At 44.1% G+C, this 18,864-nt stretch overlaps 2 protein-coding genes across 2 annotated transcripts; one reads left to right on the top strand and one right to left on the bottom strand.

The window, feature by feature from the left end:
• The first annotated feature begins 5,532 nt into the window (after positions 1 to 5,532).
• On the top strand, positions 5,533 to 10,111 carry LOC147449406 (pentatricopeptide repeat-containing protein At2g33680-like). The gene has a single exon (XM_086521849.1). It carries the CDS (start codon positions 5,770 to 5,772, stop codon positions 7,897 to 7,899), a length of 2,130 nt encoding a protein of 709 aa, XP_086377975.1. The 5' UTR covers positions 5,533 to 5,769; the 3' UTR covers positions 7,900 to 10,111.
• Positions 10,112 to 10,818: 707 nt separating this feature from the next.
• LOC147449405 (proline-rich receptor-like protein kinase PERK15) lies at positions 10,819 to 16,795 on the bottom strand. Its single transcript, XM_086521850.1, has 8 exons — positions 15,675 to 16,795; positions 13,836 to 14,306; positions 13,674 to 13,763; positions 13,386 to 13,456; positions 13,213 to 13,289; positions 12,989 to 13,136; positions 12,135 to 12,296; positions 10,819 to 11,805 (listed from the first exon to the last, which is right to left on the bottom strand). Exons 1-8 carry the CDS (start codon positions 16,336 to 16,338, stop codon positions 11,392 to 11,394), a joined length of 2,097 nt encoding a protein of 698 aa, XP_086377976.1. The 5' UTR covers positions 16,339 to 16,795; the 3' UTR covers positions 10,819 to 11,391.
• Between the last annotated feature and the right edge of the window lie 2,069 nt (positions 16,796 to 18,864).

Genomic DNA, 18,864 nt, shown 5'->3' with positions numbered 1-18,864 from the left:
TATGAGCTTCCTTAGGAGGTCTTCTGCGTCAAAGATTATCCAAATTGAATGAGACTTGGTCTCTAAGCTTGTTTTGTGGTGCTAAACACCCTGGTCATCCTTGATGTCGGCTCTAGTCTCTAAAAATGCATTTCAGACATCATATGCATATGATGTCTAGCTGGTCAAAATAAGATGAAACTCACTCAAGAGGTCTTCCATCAGACAAGTAACTCACATCAGCTTTCAAAAGTCAATTTCAACACTTTTAGTGCTAGATATGATGAAGTCAAGCATTCACTGGTCTAGATCCGTCTCTTGCCTTTACAAGCCCAAAAATGCTTCGAATTCAATGGGATTTTGCCTATTTTCTTCTTAACTACTCTAGATCACAAGGGTGTACTCAAAAGTGTCCTTTGACCCAAATCTGGACTCTAGGACATCATACGCATATGATGTCTATCTTTAGATTGAAATTTTGTTTCTATCGCAGGTGCTCCTTGATGTGTACAGCATGCACATGTGCTCACATCAAATTTTGGAAGTCAAACTTGCACAAAATCGCCACTTTTTCACAAGGAATTTCCCGAAAATATTAAAATTCTCTCAATACTTAATCTACATGTCGAAATGAAATGGAACTTGGTGTATGTGCTCTACAAAACATGAGAAATATGGGTGTAAAGTCAAAAAGTCAGTTTGGAAGCCAAAATTGCTCCTCAGACATCATACACATATGATGTCTGCTGATGAGATTTCGCCTAGAACTTATCCACAAGCATCTAGAAGTCTCTAGCACTGGTTTTCAAGCACTTTTACGAATTTTCATGCAAAGATATGCTTAGAATCACAAGTTTCTCTTTTTCTCATTTCTGACACTCCGTCTTTTGTCTTGGGTACTAATTGTTGGTCAAAACTTTAGTCTCAAGATGTCCTTAAGATAAAACACCCTTTTTAAACACTCTGGGACAGTCTGTTTTGTCAAATATGGCCTTTTGCTAGCCCTTAGGACAACATACGAGTATGATGTCCAAAGTTGTAGAATTACAAATTTTCTCAACAAATCTCTTGCATATGCTTTCTTACATGCTCAGAATCATTCAATCATGCACAAATATCCCCAAAAGATTGTTTGTTGCATTTTTACCCTAAAGATCAAACTTTTCTAGGATTTTAGATGCAAACAAGCACACAATCAAATAAATCTTTGATGAACAGCTATAGATCATAATTAACATGTCCTTCCTAAAACTACTCCTACACATCATATAGGGTGTTGCATGTATGACTAGAAAAACACTTCACTGTCTCACACGGACTAGCTATCATTTTTATCATCTCAAGAATCAAGCACTCACCATCTACGCTAAAACACGACTAATACAACCTATGGCAAAAAATTTAAGCGAGTGACATGCTCCCTAGCACCTCTCCTAGATCTCAAGAGTCCAACTCCCAGATCCTACCTAAAATAAAATAACAAGGTTCTGGCAAACCAGAGGGACTTCTACCTCATAGGACTAGTCTAAGGTCTTCTACCTAGGGCTCTCGTCCCCGACAGCGGTGCCAATGTTGTTTAATATGCCGTGAGAAAATGCTAGCTCGATCCACAGGCACGTAGAAGCAAATAGATGGTTTTCAGTCACCTACTTGACCTTCTAAGACAATCTCTACTTGAGAAAATCAAACCCAAACATCCTATGTGCTTGTGATTGCAAAACAACCTACGAAGCTCATGCTGCCAAAATCAAGACCAAAAGTCCTTGAACCACCTCAAAACTCACAGGGGATACCTCTACTTACCTAGAGGTCACTACCCCATGGACTTTGACCACATATCCTACCCGTAACCACTTGGTGCAATAAACGCATATGAAGACATACAGTCTATTATTTCAAGTCGTTGCAATTCTCAACATGCATGATCCTAATGTGTAGATCTTCTCTCGATATGGAGAACTCACAAAACAGACTCACAGTTTGCAAGATAACTCACTCAGAAGCTCGTTGGGGCTCGCCTCGCGACGGAACCGAAACTTCGCAAGCTTGGCGTTGGTGCGTAGCCCTCGCCGTTGCTAACTCATTGGTGGTGTCGACTTTGCAATGGCTGCTCTGTAGCGCACGTAGCGAAGAGATAAGACCTCTCTCTCTCTCTCTCTCTCTCTCTCTCTCTCTCTCTCTCTCTCTCTCACACACACACACACACACACACACACACACACACACACACACGCGCGCGCGCGCAGCACATAGTAAACGCATCAATTGATTAATTCAAAAAAAAGTCTCCTTAGGGTTACAAAACTCTGGCTTATATACATTCCTCTTGAGAGACACATTCTCATCAAAAATAATCTCTCCCATCTATCATAATTAAATATTAAAAATGGGTGATCCTTCTTAGTGTTCCATAAGTCAACAATGATTCATAATGTATGTTTTGAACAATGGAGTCACTATTGTATGTCGTAGATGGTGGGTGGACACCCTCAAGAAAAGCTCACGGTGGTTGTACCCCGAGTGTCATAAAATCTAATATCTAACCAACCCAAATGATTTTCTCATATTAAAGTGATCATTTAATGTGGGAAAATAAATGGGAACAAGGGTTAGAATATAAACATGTGCTTATGGATCTATCTCAACACGTCGCCAAAGTTAAAGGGGTCCAAATGAGAGATTGTCTGTCAAAGAGCAATGCTAGCTAATGGAGTTTAAATACCTTAGGGTTAGCTTCATTAAAGACCTCCAAAGGTTAGTGTTAAAAGTCCTCAGACCTTAGGCAAGCTAGGGATGTGCTTGAGGTGGGAACCCAGCCCAAGCTTGAGGTGCTTGTCGTGCTTGCTGACTAAGGTGCTTGAGATACTTGAGGTTCTTTATAACTAAGGTTCTTAAGGTGATCCATGACTAAGGTGCTTGAGGGGCTTAAGGTGTTCCCAAAGTCAACCAAGATCCCTACTCATGGAAGGGCGAGCCCTAATTGTAGGGGCATGAGAGAGAACACACACACCCTCACACAAGGCAAGCCTAGTGTAAAGAAGCAACAAGGACCCATGTCAAGTTCCCCTTTCCATAATTAAATTAATTGTTTAAGCATTTATCAAGTCCTCTCTCTCAAAGGGGAAAGGAGGACACTTGTCCAAGGACCACCCCTATTGCTTGAATGGACCCAGGCTTGTGATTGGCTAGGCTCGAGAGAGCCAATGAGCTTCATGCATGAGCTAGAAGAGGGGGTCGACCCAAGCAAGGAGGGGGCTTGCTTGCAAGGTATACTCTCTCCCACACACGCACACACACGCACACGCACGTGCACACACATACACACACTCATTGGGTGGAGTGCCAAGTGCAAGAACTCCATCTCCTTCTCCAAGCTTGTTGAGAAGTTGAGAGCCTGCACCAACACTCCTGGCTATGGAATGCAAATCCAACCAAGAACCATGCTTCAATGCTTAAGCTTGCCATCTTCTTCATCATCATTATTATGCTATTATGCTATGCTATGCAAGAAGAGTGATGATAAGTGAGGAACTATCTCTTTCTCGTATGTTCCTTATTCTTCCTCTTCCCGACCCTCATTCCCCGCTAGCTCTCTCCACCTTCGAAGGTGTTTGAGGCCTTGGGAATGAGGGTGGGGATGGTTAATGCTTTTTACAAGTTTATGTTATGCTCCTGATGCATGAAGCTTCCCATCTTCATTGCATCACCTAGGTCACAAGGAACACAAAGATTGTAATGTACCAAGTCTCACTTTATAAGAGAATCTATAATACAAAAGCCTATTGGAGGGGGGACCGGCTCCACATAAATCGGTCCTCAACTGTTGTCATGTTCTCTAATTCTCTCTCTTGCAAAAGTATTGTTCATGCCAAGTTAATTAAGTATAATGGTTATGTTGCTAACGCTAATTAAGTTCACCCTCTATGTTCTCAAAGTAGTCTCATAAAAATGCTCACTATAGTTCTCTTATTTCCGCTATTCTCAAAGTTCATAGGCCATTTCCATACACACAGCATCCTAGTGATGCATGAGTGGAGTTAGAGAAAGGAGAGTGGAATCTATCTCAACAAATGGATAGACAAGCTTCATGGTAAGGATGTGTAAAGAGGCTATTCATGGTTCTTGGACTATGTCGATGGCGAGTTTTTCAAAGACAAATCAGAAGCATACAACGGTAAGTTCTATCCTTTTTATGTAAAGAATGTGATACTTGTTGGTGTTTATGTCCTCACTATTGATTTGACTTGCAACCCTACATAAAAAGGTAAGGCAAAAGAGCAAGAGCGCAAGCGTCACCATCAATCAGTCTCCCAATGCTCTTTCTCTTAGCATGGCCAAGGGACATCCAAGTTCAAACACAATGGCAAAAGGACCATCTAGTGGAAAGGAGAGAGTTCGAGTAATCATTGAAGAATAGAAGGAGTCATCAAAAGAGCAACAGATTGAAAGGAGAGAACAACAATGCAATAGGGTCCATCGTGGGATTCAAGATCTAGGGGCTCGATACGCACCACCTCAATGGCAACTAGACAAAGCAAGAACAACCACTCTCCTTTAGATCATCCTGTAAGGCCTTCAAATACACTTGGTTCCTTTCCACACAATAAGAAATACAAATGAAGGACAATGCATGATGTTTAAATCAAAGTGGTTTTCAATAATTGATTACAGTTTTCAAGTAACAATGTGTTAACCCATGATACCATTATTATTCTTTTTTCATATTTTTAGTCATGGGTCGAGCTTGTTGGTCCCGTAGGTTTATGGTCAAAGGGTTGGTGCTCACCGATGAGAGGCACACGAGACTTATTTAGTGCTGACTAGCTGAAGGTGGACGTCCATGTGTGAAAGGAACGGACCCATAGATGAGGATTGTAAACCTAGTTTTTCTTCATTCTGAAGGTACTAAGATTTGCTCTTGCCTTATCCTCTTGGGCTGTCTGTCTATGAGCATGAGAAGAGAGAGAGAGAGAGAGAGAGAGAGAGAGAGAGAGAGAAGGCGGAGGTGATCGAGCAACGGCGAGTACTGTGCAAGCAAGGAGAATGGGCAGCAATAGCGGCTTCTTCCTCTCGGTGCGCGAGAGATTCCCTAAGCGACAGCAATGCAAGAGGTGAGTGACACATTGTCTATGGTTGTAAGAAAATATGTACTTCAATAGTAGTCAATTTATCAAGTGTATACCACCCACAACACTATATCGCACGAGGTCTTAAATGCCCTGGGGCAGTGGGATCAACAGTAATGGGTTCAGCACGGGATTTCGAGGCAGATGGACGGGCAAAAAAAAGCCAAGGGCAATGCTCGCTAGGTGACTCGGACCCATGACCTACCCCTTGGCAGGCAAGTATCCTAACCACATGGGCACATAGCTTTTGATGCCATCCATAGCAGAACACACCTTGATATAGTAAACACCCACACGCAAAAGTAAGCTTGGACAACAAAAAATAGACTCAGTGTGCACCAGTTTTGTTGCCCGCCATCGATCCCACCACTCCCACTTCCATTAATACCGTGTGTGATGTGTAGTCATTTGAAAACCTCCATATGCAATATCATGGGCTCTTAGGGCCGATTAGAAGGAAGCACCTCATGCGAGAAGGGCAACAACAATCTCGCATTAATTATCACAAATGAGGGCTACAAGCAAGGAGCGCAGGAGGTCTTCATGTTCGCAAAGCAGATGGGGAGCGAAAAAGTTAAGTTTTTGAGACCGGGTTCGATTCCCCGATGCTACGGTTATTCGAACATGGGAATGGTAGAATAAGTGAACCAGCAAGGTGAGCTTCATGTCCGCAGGCATTGAGCATGAAATTATTACAGAGTCTTTATGGATGAGTTGTTGGTGTACTCCATTTGGGATCCAACAAGACCTCGGCAGAAGTGAATTGTGGCTTTCAAGCAGAGAGCTATGTCTAAGAAGGGACATCGATTCTTCTTTTGAGAGCTTGTCTCTGAAAATTCCTGATGAGGTTACTGCATTTGTGGTTTTACTGAGGTCTTGTACCAAGACCAAAGACTTGTACCAAGGCACTTGCTTGCACAACAACATTCTCAAGCGTGGCTTGCTCAAAGAGTGCTCAGATGCTCTCATAATCATGTATGCAAAGTGTGGTGAGCTTTTGAAAGCTCAAGAGTTGCTAGATGTGCATAAGAGCAGGGATGTGATTCCTTGGACTGCCTTGATCGCAGGATATGCCCGAGATGGCTGTGGGCATATTGCTTTAGATTGTTTCGATAGCATGCTGCATGAGGGTATCTGCCCAAATTCAGTCACTTACATATGCATCTTGAAAGCCTGTGCCACAATCAAATGTCTAGAGAGAGGAATAAGAATCCATGATGAAATAGAGAAGCAGGGCTTGTTAGAGAATAATACTGTTTTGGGCACTGCTCTCTTGAACATGTATGCTAAATGTGGTGCTCTTTCAAGGGCACAGGGTGTGCTTGAGAAACTCTCTTCTCCAGATGTGGTCTCTTGGAGCGCATTGATTGCAGGATATGCACAAGAGGGTCAAGGTGAGCAAGCATTAGACTGCTTTGAACGTATGAAGCGTGAGGGCATCCCTCCAAACACAGTAACCTACCTCGCTGCATTGAAAGCGTGTGCCACTCTTCGAGCTGCACGAAAAGGGAAACACATCCATGATGAAATTGCAAGGCAAGGACTCTTGCAAAACCATGTTACACTCGGCAATGCTCTTGTGGACATGTATTCCAAGTGTGGTGCTCTTTCAAAGGCACAGGACGTGCTCGAGAAACTCCCTATCCGAAATGTTGTCACATGGAGTGCGCTTATTACAGGATTTGTGCAAGAAGGTCAATGTGAGGAAGCACTGAGCTGCTTTGAACTTATGAGGCATGAAGGTATCTCTCCTGATGTAGTGACCTACCTCTGCATTTTGAAGGCTTGTGCTACTACAATAGCCCTTAACAAGGGAAAACAAATTCATGATGAGATTGTACTTCAGGGCCTACTGCAGCATAATGCTGAACTTGGCAGTGCTCTCGTTGACATGTATGCTAAGTGTGGTGCTGTTTTGAAGGCACGAGATGTGCTTGAGAAGCTTCCTTTTTGTAATGTTTTTGCCTGGAGCGCAATAATTGAAGGTTATGCACAGGAGGGTCAAGGTGAGCAAGCCCTGGAATGCTTTGAACATATGCAGCGAAAGGGCCTTCATCCAGATGCAGTGACCTACCTCTCGGTCTTGAAAGCTTGTGCCTTTGTTCGATCCATTGATAAGGGTAAAGAAGTTCATGAAGAGATTGTGAGGAAAGGGCTTCTTCAAGATAACGTTGTACTTGGCAATGCTCTTGTGGACATGTACGTCAAGTGCGGGGCACTTTCAAAGTCACAAGCTGTGCTTGAGAAGCTCTCTTCTCGGGATGCTATCACCTGGAGCACAATAATCACAGGATATGCACAAGAGGGTCAAGGTGAGCAAGTACTGACCTGCTTTGAACGTATGCAGCATGAGGGCATCTCTCCAAACGCAGTGACTTTTGTTTCTGTTCTTAATGCTTGTAGTCACCTAGGTCTTTTAGAGAAAGGCTATGCAATCTTTGTAGACATGGCCATCAAACATGGTATTATAGACCCAAAGTTGGAATGTTACATGTGTATGGTTGACCTTTATGGGCGTGCCGGGCACCTAGAGAAGGCGGTACAGCTCATTCAGGAGATGCCTTCTTCTGATTATCCTTCAGTTTGGCTTGCCTTGTTGGGTGCTTGTCGCAAGTGGGGAGATGTAGATGTTGGAAGATGGGCTTTTGAACAGGCAAGACAGGCAGATGAAAGCAACTCTCCAGCTTATGTCCTTATGGCAGATATTTATGCAGCAGCTGACATGCAAGATAATGCAAATCACATCCAAGCTTTAGGAATCATGAATCAAACAGAGTCAGGGTGTACTTGGTGAATTAAGTTATCTACAATTGGGGAAGGAGGGGACTGCCATGTGGCAGCATGTGCCCCTTCCAATCATCCCTTCCTCCGCTCCTTGTCTCTATAGGCAGGGCATTTGCCCCCTCCAATGACCGCTTCTACAGGGTCAGGGATGTACACACACAAAACACTCGTTCTTAACAGTGGTAGCACAAATTACTGATCACTGAAAATTCAAATGTACATAGAAGGTAGGTAAATGTTGGTTCTAAATTTTGGAAGTCATTCATGCTGGCAAAAGAGATTTTGCCCACTTACTCCCTCACCCCAGCAACTGTCCACTACTGAGGCCTTCACCTCAAGGTTCTGCAGCTACATGGTGGACAATACGACCTCACTCTCTTGCATGTGGCTGCTCCGACCTCATCCCCATGCACCTGCTTGCTGCCATTCAGTACAGAGAATGATCAGGAGAAGAAGTGCCACTGGGAGGCAGATGAACTATGCATGCCAAAACTGACGAACTGGGGTGCAGGAATTTTTGCATGCAAATCAATGGTTGTCAGGCTGTCAAGTATGTGATTTCTCTCTCCTCTTGAGTCTTCTTTTCAGTCATTATTTTGAATTTAGTTTGGGTATGCATTTCTAGTGCTTTTTAAGTGTGTAATTGCCACTTTGTAGGGGTAAGAAACTTCTCTTACAACCAACTGCCAGCTCTGAGAGAAGAAACAATAATGATTTTTCTTTTTCATGGGTTGTGAGCACGCTCCTTGGGTTTGCCTACAAATCTCGTCAAGGTTGGTCTTGATGATCGATAATAGTACTAGAATTGCATGACACAATCATCATTCCCAATGCTCTGGGTATAGGAATGGGTTTGAATTCCATGTTTGTGGATCATTCACATACAAAAACTATGTTGGCTACCATGTTTTTGGCAGCTGGAGCCTTCTTTCTTGTAGGTCTTAAATATTGTGCAGGTTTTGCGAAAAGCCACAAACTGAGGGGGCTGCCTTAGGAGGCTTGCTATATTTTTTGGTTCACTACCTTTGAAGATTGCAGTGCATAGCTACTAACCACAAATGAGTATGCAGCTGTTGCAAGGAAAAACGAGAACTCAGGTGAACTCATGTACTATACATGCTAAAAACTGGTGAAACTTCACAAGGGTGCAGAGGAAATCATATTGCCCTTTCGTTTCCAAATGTAACAATGCGTTCATGGACTTTATACAGCTTGATAACTTGAATCGCGTGTAGGGCAGAGGAAAATAATCTCAGCTGTAGCGAATCACCATTTGCTACCCAGCTTTGACACCCGTGTCAAGCATTTCCGCCACTTCTTCTGAAGCAGCCCTTAGCCTCCTATGAATTGGAGTAGAAAGAGAGGAGCCATGGTCCGAGCCTTGCTGGAAGTCTCTTCAGACTTCAGCAGGTAGGCTAGCAAGGCAACATAACATTGGTCAACGATGTGCAAAGTGAGGGACACTCTGCAAATGTGATGGCTTGTGCTTCCATCTTTAAGGCATGCTGACATCATGCAAGATGTTGGCGTGGCAAACATGTAGATCAGTTTTCTTAGTCAATGGATGTTGACAAGCAATGTCATGCTTGGCAATGATTAGATTGATATGCATGCCCAATGTGGTGTACAAGAGTTACTGTTCTTAGGAACAAGCTTCCTCATGGCAACTGCCAACAATCTTGATGTTTAGCCATTGGTAACTGCCACATGCAAATATTTTATCTAGTGTATGGCTGCTGGAGGAACTACAGTGATTTTGGTGCACTATGTTGGCTTTCGTCATAGGATTGGTTGATGAGGACTTTTGACAGAATCTCTTTTGCATACAAATTTTCTCTAGCATGTGTAGATTTGATTAGAAAGAGACAATTGTACATCAACAAAGCCGAAGGGGCTCGTGGATGGAGATACAAAAGTGAGGGATATGATAGCGATGAGGTAAGTGCCTCCAAGAATGGAGGCAAGAAATTAGTGGTCAGGATCATCAGAAGAGTCCATACTTACCTCAAAGAATGGAGGCAAGAAATTACTGGTCAGGATCATCAGAAGAGTCCAGGAAGGCCAAGCCTATATAGTTGCCCTACAAAAAGTGCTTAACTGTCCTCCCAAGCCAATAAAGCATCTGTTATGTTGTGACTGATCAATCCCCCAACCTAGGTGCCAAAACAGCTAGATGGTATCACATGGGCCTGACAAAGAGTATATTACGTTGTGATTGGTCATCCCCCCTATCTAGGTGCTGTTAGTTTAATAACGATGTTGTGTACTGTAACCATGCTCAGGATATTGTTAGAAAGTTCTGGGATATCCAAAGTGAGCCGAGGCATTGATGTGGACAAATACCAGTCCCAGGTTACCTCTGCAGCTTGGCAACCTTGACAAAACTCATTGGGCAATACACTTGTTGCATCTTTTAGATCGAGAACTGTGAAGAATGTTCAGACCATTGGTGATGATGAACATGGCTGCGAACAATATGATACCAAGGAACTGGCGGTCATGTTCATACTATTGGTGATGAACAAGGCTGTGAACAATACAATACCAAACAAAGAATTGAAGGTCATGAGCATGATAAGATGGGGTCCTGCTGCTTACTAGCAGCACCTACTGAAGATTTGGTCCATCAGTTTGGCAAGATGAGGTGCTACTGGTCTGAAGGTGTTCTGTCGAAGTCAGTCACCAAGCCCTATTCTATTTTAAGAGGGGAGAGAGAAGAAGAAAGCAAGCTTTTTACCGTCTATGTGAGGCCGAAGTCGACCTGTGAGACAAATCAAGTGTACATGTGGTCTTCTATCTACCGGAAAAGACAATACTTCAGACTGGTACAAAATAAAAGAGAGAGAGAGAGAGAGAGAGAGAGGTTTTGTCCTACAGTTACCAATATATCAAAAGGGTGATCTGCAAGACTGATATTGACCTTCCAATGTAAAGAGCATTTTTGAATTAAAGCTAATACTCGTAACACATGTGACAAAGTAAGACAACTGAACAAATATATATGTTCTCACACCCTTCCTAGGGTTCATGGATGTAACTTCTGATCTTTTCTAAATATACTCCCCCCCCCCCTAGTTAATGGGTTTTTTTCAAAAAGACAACTGAACATCTTTGTGATGGTTCTGCCACCACAACTACTTTCCCTGGACAGGATCCAAATATACAGATGAATTCCTTGTTAGACATTATGCTTATTGCGGGTGCTTGATTAGGTCAGCAAAGTCTGCTATTCAGGCAGACAGAGCAAACTTGAGGAACTCTGCTAATCTTCCCCAGCCAAACCATGCCCCATAACACTAAAACTGTCGAAAAATGAACCCTTCACCAAAAGCAGGGTCCCCTTTCAAGTTCCAAGGGAACCATTGCCCCACGCTCCTCTCCACCTTAGTAATGAAAGAATAAGGGAATGCATGAATGCTGGACCTCAAAATTTTGAGCTCTCTGCTTGGAGAAAGGGAAAGAATGGGCGAAGAGAAGACAATTGCTTCTCATAAGTGACCCTTCAACTACCAAGCCTAAAGTCCTGTGTATTGTATGTCAGTATGTTTGCCTTCATACTCATTGGCTTTGGGGGCCGTTGTTGCTGGCTAACACTCCGAGCCACCATCTCCCTGCTTGCACCTCGATCCACCATCATCTCTCTGCTCGCACCTCGATCCGCCATCTCCCGGCTCATGCGATACTCGCCACTCGATATTGACCCATTTAACCCATAGTCACTGGTAGCCCCACTGCATTCACTCCCAAATTCTTGCGTATTGTCAAGTGCCACTCGCATATATTTTCGCATATCTGCCGAATAGCTTCCATTTTCATACTCTGTGTTTGCAAAAGACCCAAAGACACCGCTCTGGCCTGGCTTGAATCCTTTATTTAAATCTGAGAGCGAGCTGTCATCCTCTAATGCTCTTACCACCTACAGAACAAAACATATAGCATTGTTAGGATGTGAATTTGCATGACACATGCTCATTTGTAGGTAAGAGGCATATACACTCACTACTGACTTTACTCAGATGTTTACATCACACAATCTGGCTACCCAAGTTCCAAATTTGTTGATGTCAATATTGTGGATACCCCGGCCATGCACACACGTGCATGTGTATGTGGGTGGGTGGGTGTGTGTGCCCGCACGCACGGGCACGTGTCTTATGTGTGTGTGTGCGCACGCGCTGCATGCTCGCACGCGCGCATGCAAGCGCGCACCCCCTTCAAATAGGTGCAGAAAGAGCAACAACACACCTGTCCCATCCTCGGCCGTTTGTTGGAGGAGTGTCTCACACATGCTGCAGCAGCCTCGAGCATTCGCATCAATTCTCTAGGATCAAAGTTTCCCTCCATAGTAGGATCTGCAATTGCTAGCAAATCCTCCTCACCTGTTACTTGTGCAAGGACTGGTCGAGCCTGCAACAGACAAAGTAGCAGATTCAAGGCTGAAGGTGGCCTTACTGGTTAGACTAGCAACATGATTGAAATAGACTAGACGCGCAGTAGCCTGTAACTAAACATGCCACATCTGATATGATCATTTTATTTTTTACATGACACAACCCTTGCACCAATGAATTAGGTTAAAGATGAAGAAGATGATGCTCTAGGTGCTACACCGCTTAGTGTTGTTGCAAATTTGTCTTATGTTGATGCATGGAGTTTTCCTACTTTTGCACAATAATTTGTGAAAGGGTAGACACTGGCTCCTTGATGAACTAAGACCCCCTTCATTGCCCAGCATATACACATTAAAAAATGATTGCAGATCCTCTCCTATAGTGTCATTGCATATGTGGTGAAGCCTTCATAAAAGGATAACCCACAAAGGCAGAGATCGCTTTAAAGGGTGGGAAGGGTCTCATTCTCCATAACCCAAACTTAAAAAATATGCAACATACAGATAACTTGAGTGAGCCACCACATCAGAAGTGGATACTTGATAGGGGACTGTTGCATGAGCAAGTATTACCCACCATGGTGGAAATCTTACCTGAAACCATGCATCTAAGCTGGAGGCTAGAGACGAGGCTAGAGACATCATTCAACATTTTACATTAAAACCCCACATGTTATATGCATCCATAATAATAGTTGAATTTTCTTACCCATTCTACCAAGCTCTCCTCTCCTGGCGGTTGTGAAGGATCAACAGGCTTACGCCCCGTCAAAAGCTCAAGGAGAACAACACCAAATGAGAAGACATCCGATTTGTCTGTGAGCTTTCCACTTGAAGCATATTCAGGGGCAAGATACCTATAAAAGCACACATAGACTTGAGTCCCATGATCATCTTCCCATACTTGCAATCAAGGACTTTCATGGACAGTACCCAAATGTTCCCATCACCCTAGTTGTTACGTGTGTGTTTGTATCAGATGTCAGCTTCGCTAAACCAAAATCAGAAACCTGTTTCAAAAAAACACAATGAGCATTCACTTTAACACTTTAATAATCACAAGATGTAAACATATAAGGTTTAATCCAAATTTTGATGCAAAATACCTGTGCATCAAAATTGTCATCCAGAAGAATATTTGAAGACTTGATGTCACGATGAATGATGCGAGGATGACCTAATCAAAGAGAATCTTCAAACTTAGTGAGATTACACAGTGTCAAAGAGCTTGCTGAAGGTGGATATGCAAAAGTCGTCATACTAATCTAGCAGTTCTGAATGTAAAGATAGCAAGGTCCACAATCTTTTGTGAATTGAAAGCATGATGCGATCACAATTAAGTTCTTATAGACACAAATATTGCGCCCTTTTGCCTTAATACTAAGAATACTTACAATCTTCATGGAGATATGCCAGCCCACGAGCAGCCCCACATGCAATTTTGAGGCGCGTAGGCCAATCCATAATAGGTCCATCATTCTTTTCTGCAAAAAGCACTGGCTAAGTCTGGCAGAGATATTAAGAGGTCAGCAATGGTAAGGGACAAGAGGACGCACTGTGTAAATGATATTCCAGTGTGCCGTTTGGTACATAATCATACACAAGAAGCCTTTGTCTGTCGGCAATACAGTAACCTACAAGTGAAACAAGGTGTCGATGGTGGACGCGACTAATGATTTCCACTTCTGCGCGAAATTCCTTCTCTCCTTGGGAGGCTCCAACCTTCAGCTGTTTAACAGCTACAAGCTGACCACTGGACAAAGTCCCCTTGTAAACACGTCCAAAACCACCTTCACCCAAAGCATTTGCTTCTGCAAATCCACCTGTTGCAGTGGCCAAATCTTGGTATGTAAACCATGCTTTCGAGTTCCCGAGACCAGGAGACCCTCCCTTTGGCGGTGGGGGTATTGGATCATACCCATTACTTGGAGGTAGGGGTCCAGTGGCTGGAGGCATCTTGATAAGAGCGTCGGAAGAAGGCGAGCACCACTCCTGTTGGTGTCTCATGTCTACACCATAATAGGGGTCTGTACAAGTGAAAGAACAAAGGGACTCCATTATGACAAACCAAATAAAGTGAAGGTGATTCAATATGGCATCTCTGAAGTTACAATCAAGTCTTTTTGCATTCCATAAGTTGATGAATTACATGCCAAATCGGCAACGGTTCAATTATTTGAGTACATAGTACTTTCCTCTGCGCATCTGTTCTTCTAGTCCCCCTCTCCCCCCCTTCGTGCGCGGTGTGTGAATCACATATGAACATAAAGCAAGTCCAAACATCATAGTTTTGTTCCCTGTGAGACATTGTGAAGCTTCATTTGTAATGTTGACTGCATGAAAGAGAACAAAACTCATCCACACCAAAACCTTAAAAGCCATGACGTCCTGTTGTAGCTCGCATTCTTTGCTTGGGCAGAATTGACCACGATGTCCTCTTCACATATAAAGATTAAGATGCTCACGGATTTGCTACAGTGCTTAAGTTACTATCTAATACTTTGCATAATGATCCAGTCAAATTTTCCATAGTTAAAGCAATCGCAGGAGCTTTCTTTCAACAATTGTCATAACTAGTCCTCACGTGGCAATACCAGTAACGGGACTCTAAACAGTTCAATTTCAAGGGTGAGTTTATTCCATGAACAAAGTTACCAAAAACTTCGAGACTTGACAGGATTTACACTACAATGCCTAAATTTTGACCTTGAATTCAACTCAAATATTAGTAATGTGACCAAGATTATCCTTTTTCCACGAGGAATTGAGGAATTTTAAACCACAAACCGGATGAGATATGTGAGCACTGAGAACACTAGCAATGACATATTCATAACGAGATCAATTGCAGTTTCTCCTTTCATGCCCCACTGTATGTATGTATGTATGTACGTGTGCATGCACACATACATCAGTACATACGTTTGTGCTCGTGCACGCACATGGGTTCAGACATTTCAGTTAAGGGCCTCCATGTAAGGCTGACAAAACTAGATGCAACGAACCCACATTGTTTGATATGCCAGAGCATGGGTTCACTCTTAACTATTCAACTTGAGCCCTGGAAGAATGTCAGAATGCCAAATCATGGGCTCTGACGTTCTCGATCCTCATTATTGAAGTTGAGGCCTGGAGGTTCGACAAATGTCAAAACTAGACCTCATGAAAAAAACCTACATTGTTCCTGATGAGGAAGAAGCTTGCATAATAAACTGAAAAAAACATTCCATTACCAGATCCAACCCCTAACATTCGCACACACACACAAGCACATAGAACTCTAATCAGAGAGAATATACTACTAATCACCCCTAGAGTCGCAAATCAGTTTTAGGCAAAGTAAACATGATGGAATCAAGAAAGTAGCTGACGAGCTACCCCAGGAAAAGTAGTACCTTTGAACTTCTGAGAGGGGCCTCCATGTGGATGGTAGTAGTCTCCTGGGTAATACCTCTTCTTCCTTCTGCAGAGACAGTAAAACAAGACAGAAAGTACCAAGAAAGCAAGGACTCCTGCAATGCCAATGCCCACAAGTGATCCACCAGAGATGGTCGACGAAGAAGAGGAAGGTGGCGATGGAGACGGGGTGTTTGCTGAAGAGAGGGAAGATTTGGATGTAGGCGGTGGAGGAGAATAATGAGCAGATGGTGGAGGCGGAGAATGAAACGTTCCAGACGGAGGAGGTGGCGATCGAGGGGGGGGAGGGGAAGAACTTCGACTGGAATTTGACTGCAATGGAGGTGGAGGAGGAGAATGTGTTGTTTTCGAAGAGGGAGGTGGAGGAGAACGCCCTGCTGTTGAAGAATTAGGGGAAGGTGCAGATGCAGAATCTGGGGAAGTCCCAGAGGCCGGCGGAGGCGGTGAAGAGAGCGAAGGGGGTGAGCGTGAGGAAGCAGGGGGTGGAGGAGAGTCTCTTGAAGACGGAAGGGGTGCAGGGGGGGAGTCCAATTCCAGCACTGCTGAGGGAGCAGGGGAGGTAAGCAGGGGATCAGGGACTATGTCTGACAAAGGCGATGGAGCACCAGCATCTCCCGAAGGAGCCTCTGCTGGAAAAGACATGGATGAGCTTCTTCAAACAAAGTGTCCTCGATCGCTACTGCTCAACATTGTCCATGCACGAGAGAGAGAGAGAGAGAGAGAGAGAGAGAGAGATCAGAGATTGCTCGCAGGTGGATGATCGTCAGCTGCTGCTCAGAGGAATTCCTCATTTGTCGTGTCTCACCGTGGCCCCGACTATGTTCGAGAGCGTGTGTACGAGCCTACGAGAGAGAGAGAGAGAGAGAGAGAGAGAGAGAATGTGGCTGTGTGCCAGCTCCGATGCTGCATGAAATTGCTCCTCACAAAAGGGAGCCCTGCACGAAAATGCATTATAGCCTACCTGGTCACATGAGGGAGACAATGTGAGCTCTCGCTAGGTTATCTCCATTAGCGAAAACAGAACAGGTCGGTCGAAGAGTGCAGACGAAGAGGAAGGGAGGGCCACCTCATTTGAAAGCAGCTCTGCACGTCGTCCCTGCTAACTATAAAAGTTTCACGCGATCCAAAAGTTTACATAAAGGACACTTAATTCTCTTATTAACACCCTCAACCCTCCTCTGGTAACTTTTAGAACTAAAGGAATGCACAACGAGAATTACTACTTATTAGTCACTTGGGCCGGTTCACACGATCTCGAATTTGTGGCGGCAAAAACCCGCAGGCAAACAGCGATAGCATAGCCTAGTGGTTGTTTTGAAGCCTCGCGTTCATGCAATTTGGGATCAATCTGCATTGCCCACAATTTTTTGTTGAAAAGTGCTTGTGCACGTAGTGGTGGGTCCGAAAATGTGTGTGTAGTTGTTTTACTTTAATAAATAAACACAAATGAATATTCAAGTTCAAAGGACAACCAGCTAAACTCTCACTATACGCACAATAAAGGGAGAGAGGATCAAGATGTTAGAGCCCTAAGCTTGCTTAGCGATGGCGTAGGTTGTCTAAGCCTCCCCCATGCTTGCCCAGACAAGGCAGGATGTTCGCCTCTTCATCATTCCAGCACCGCCCTCCATTCCATTCGCACGCATCTTCTTCAAGCGCCTGGGACGCCGCAAACCCTCTCCCCCATCGTGCCACTCTGTTGCTCCCGAATGTCCAATCCAACTAGCTGGCCCCAAAGGGCCTCCTCAAGTCCTTTCGAACTCCGACCTGCTTATTGCTAAAGTGCTTCCACCTGAGTTCACCGAAAAGCTATTACAAGCTCTTTCTACTCGTCATTAGTAACTGTTGCAAGGCAAGTCTCCTCTTCCTATTGGCGTAGACGCTTTTCGACAGCCGACAGACGAAGATAAAGCACCTCTTGGAAATGCTCCCGAAGTCAACCTATGCCTCCCCCCCCCCCCAAGGCCCGAAGCTTCAACCTGGAGGCTGCACAGGAGATGCTCAACCTGGCAAAGGGCAAACTTGCGAAGGTAAGCCTTCAGTCATTCTGCCTTTCGTCCAAGTCAAAAAAGTTGAAAGGGACTTGGAGAGTAGAGCCATTATTATTGGCCTCTTGGTTGGTCCTCGTCCTCCAATTGACCTGTTGAAGGCTTAGGTGAAACAACAGTGGTCGTCTAGAAGCCTTGAGGTGGAATCCATTCAATGTCTTCCAAAAAAACACTTTCTCTTCGTTTTTTGAGAACCCGGGATGGGGTCTTCCAAGCCCTTAGCTATGGGCAATGGATGATTCATAGTTTGCCGCTTTTTCCTATTTAGATGGAACAGGTCCTTTAACCCATAGGTTTTTGCATCTAGGAACTATCCGATCTAGGTAGAATTCCCTAATCTTACGATGCACCTTTACAACCACCTTGGCCCCATTGCAGGGTCTATAGGGAAAGTGCTTGGTGACAGCAGAAACAGGACTTCTACAATCCCGCGTGGCACCCTCAAGTCCTTGTGGAAATGGATATCTCCAACCTAGACAAGATTCCTTCCTCTATAGAAATTTGTATAGATTATGGTGAGGTGTTTGAACAACCCATCGAATATAAGTCCATGCCCGACACTTGTTTCCTCTGTGGAAGCGAGTCATTTTGTGAGGGAATGCTCTCTCAAGTCACCCCCTCATGGGGGCCCGCCCTCCCCTCAAACTCGTGCTTCCCCTGACTCTAAAGACTCTGATGTAGTGCAGCCTGAAGGCTTGCTGAACAAGCCCAAATGTAAGACTAACCAGCCCAATAACAAGGCCTCTTCAACCAAGAAGAGACCCTAAGGGCAAGTCTTCCCACCCTAATAGATTTGCTATTTTAGCTCGTGTACAGGAGTATGTCGACTCTGACTCAGAGGAATCAGGTGAGTACATTCCACCTACCCAAGAATAGAAACAGCCTCCAATGTCTAGATTGGAAGCCGAGGTTAACTCAATGGATAATCAGGTACTTCCGGATCTCAATAAAGAGAACATGCCTGTTGGTGACACTACCCTGGCACTAATCTCTTCTGCACCATGCCAGTGTGGCTCAGACCCCTCGTAGGCCAGCAAGCAAAAATAAAAGAGTTACTACATGAAAGTTCTATCATGGAATCTGAAGGTCCTTTCTGACCCCAACAAAGTGAAGAAGATCA

The sequence above is a fragment of the Adiantum capillus-veneris genome, chromosome 10 (genome assembly GCF_014529385.1).
Source record: "Adiantum capillus-veneris isolate H3 chromosome 10, ASM1452938v2, whole genome shotgun sequence".
Lineage (NCBI taxonomy): Eukaryota > Viridiplantae > Streptophyta > Polypodiopsida > Polypodiales > Pteridaceae > Adiantum > Adiantum capillus-veneris.
The sequence above is the reverse complement of the archived record's forward strand: the minus strand, read 5'-3'. Positions and strand labels throughout refer to the sequence as shown.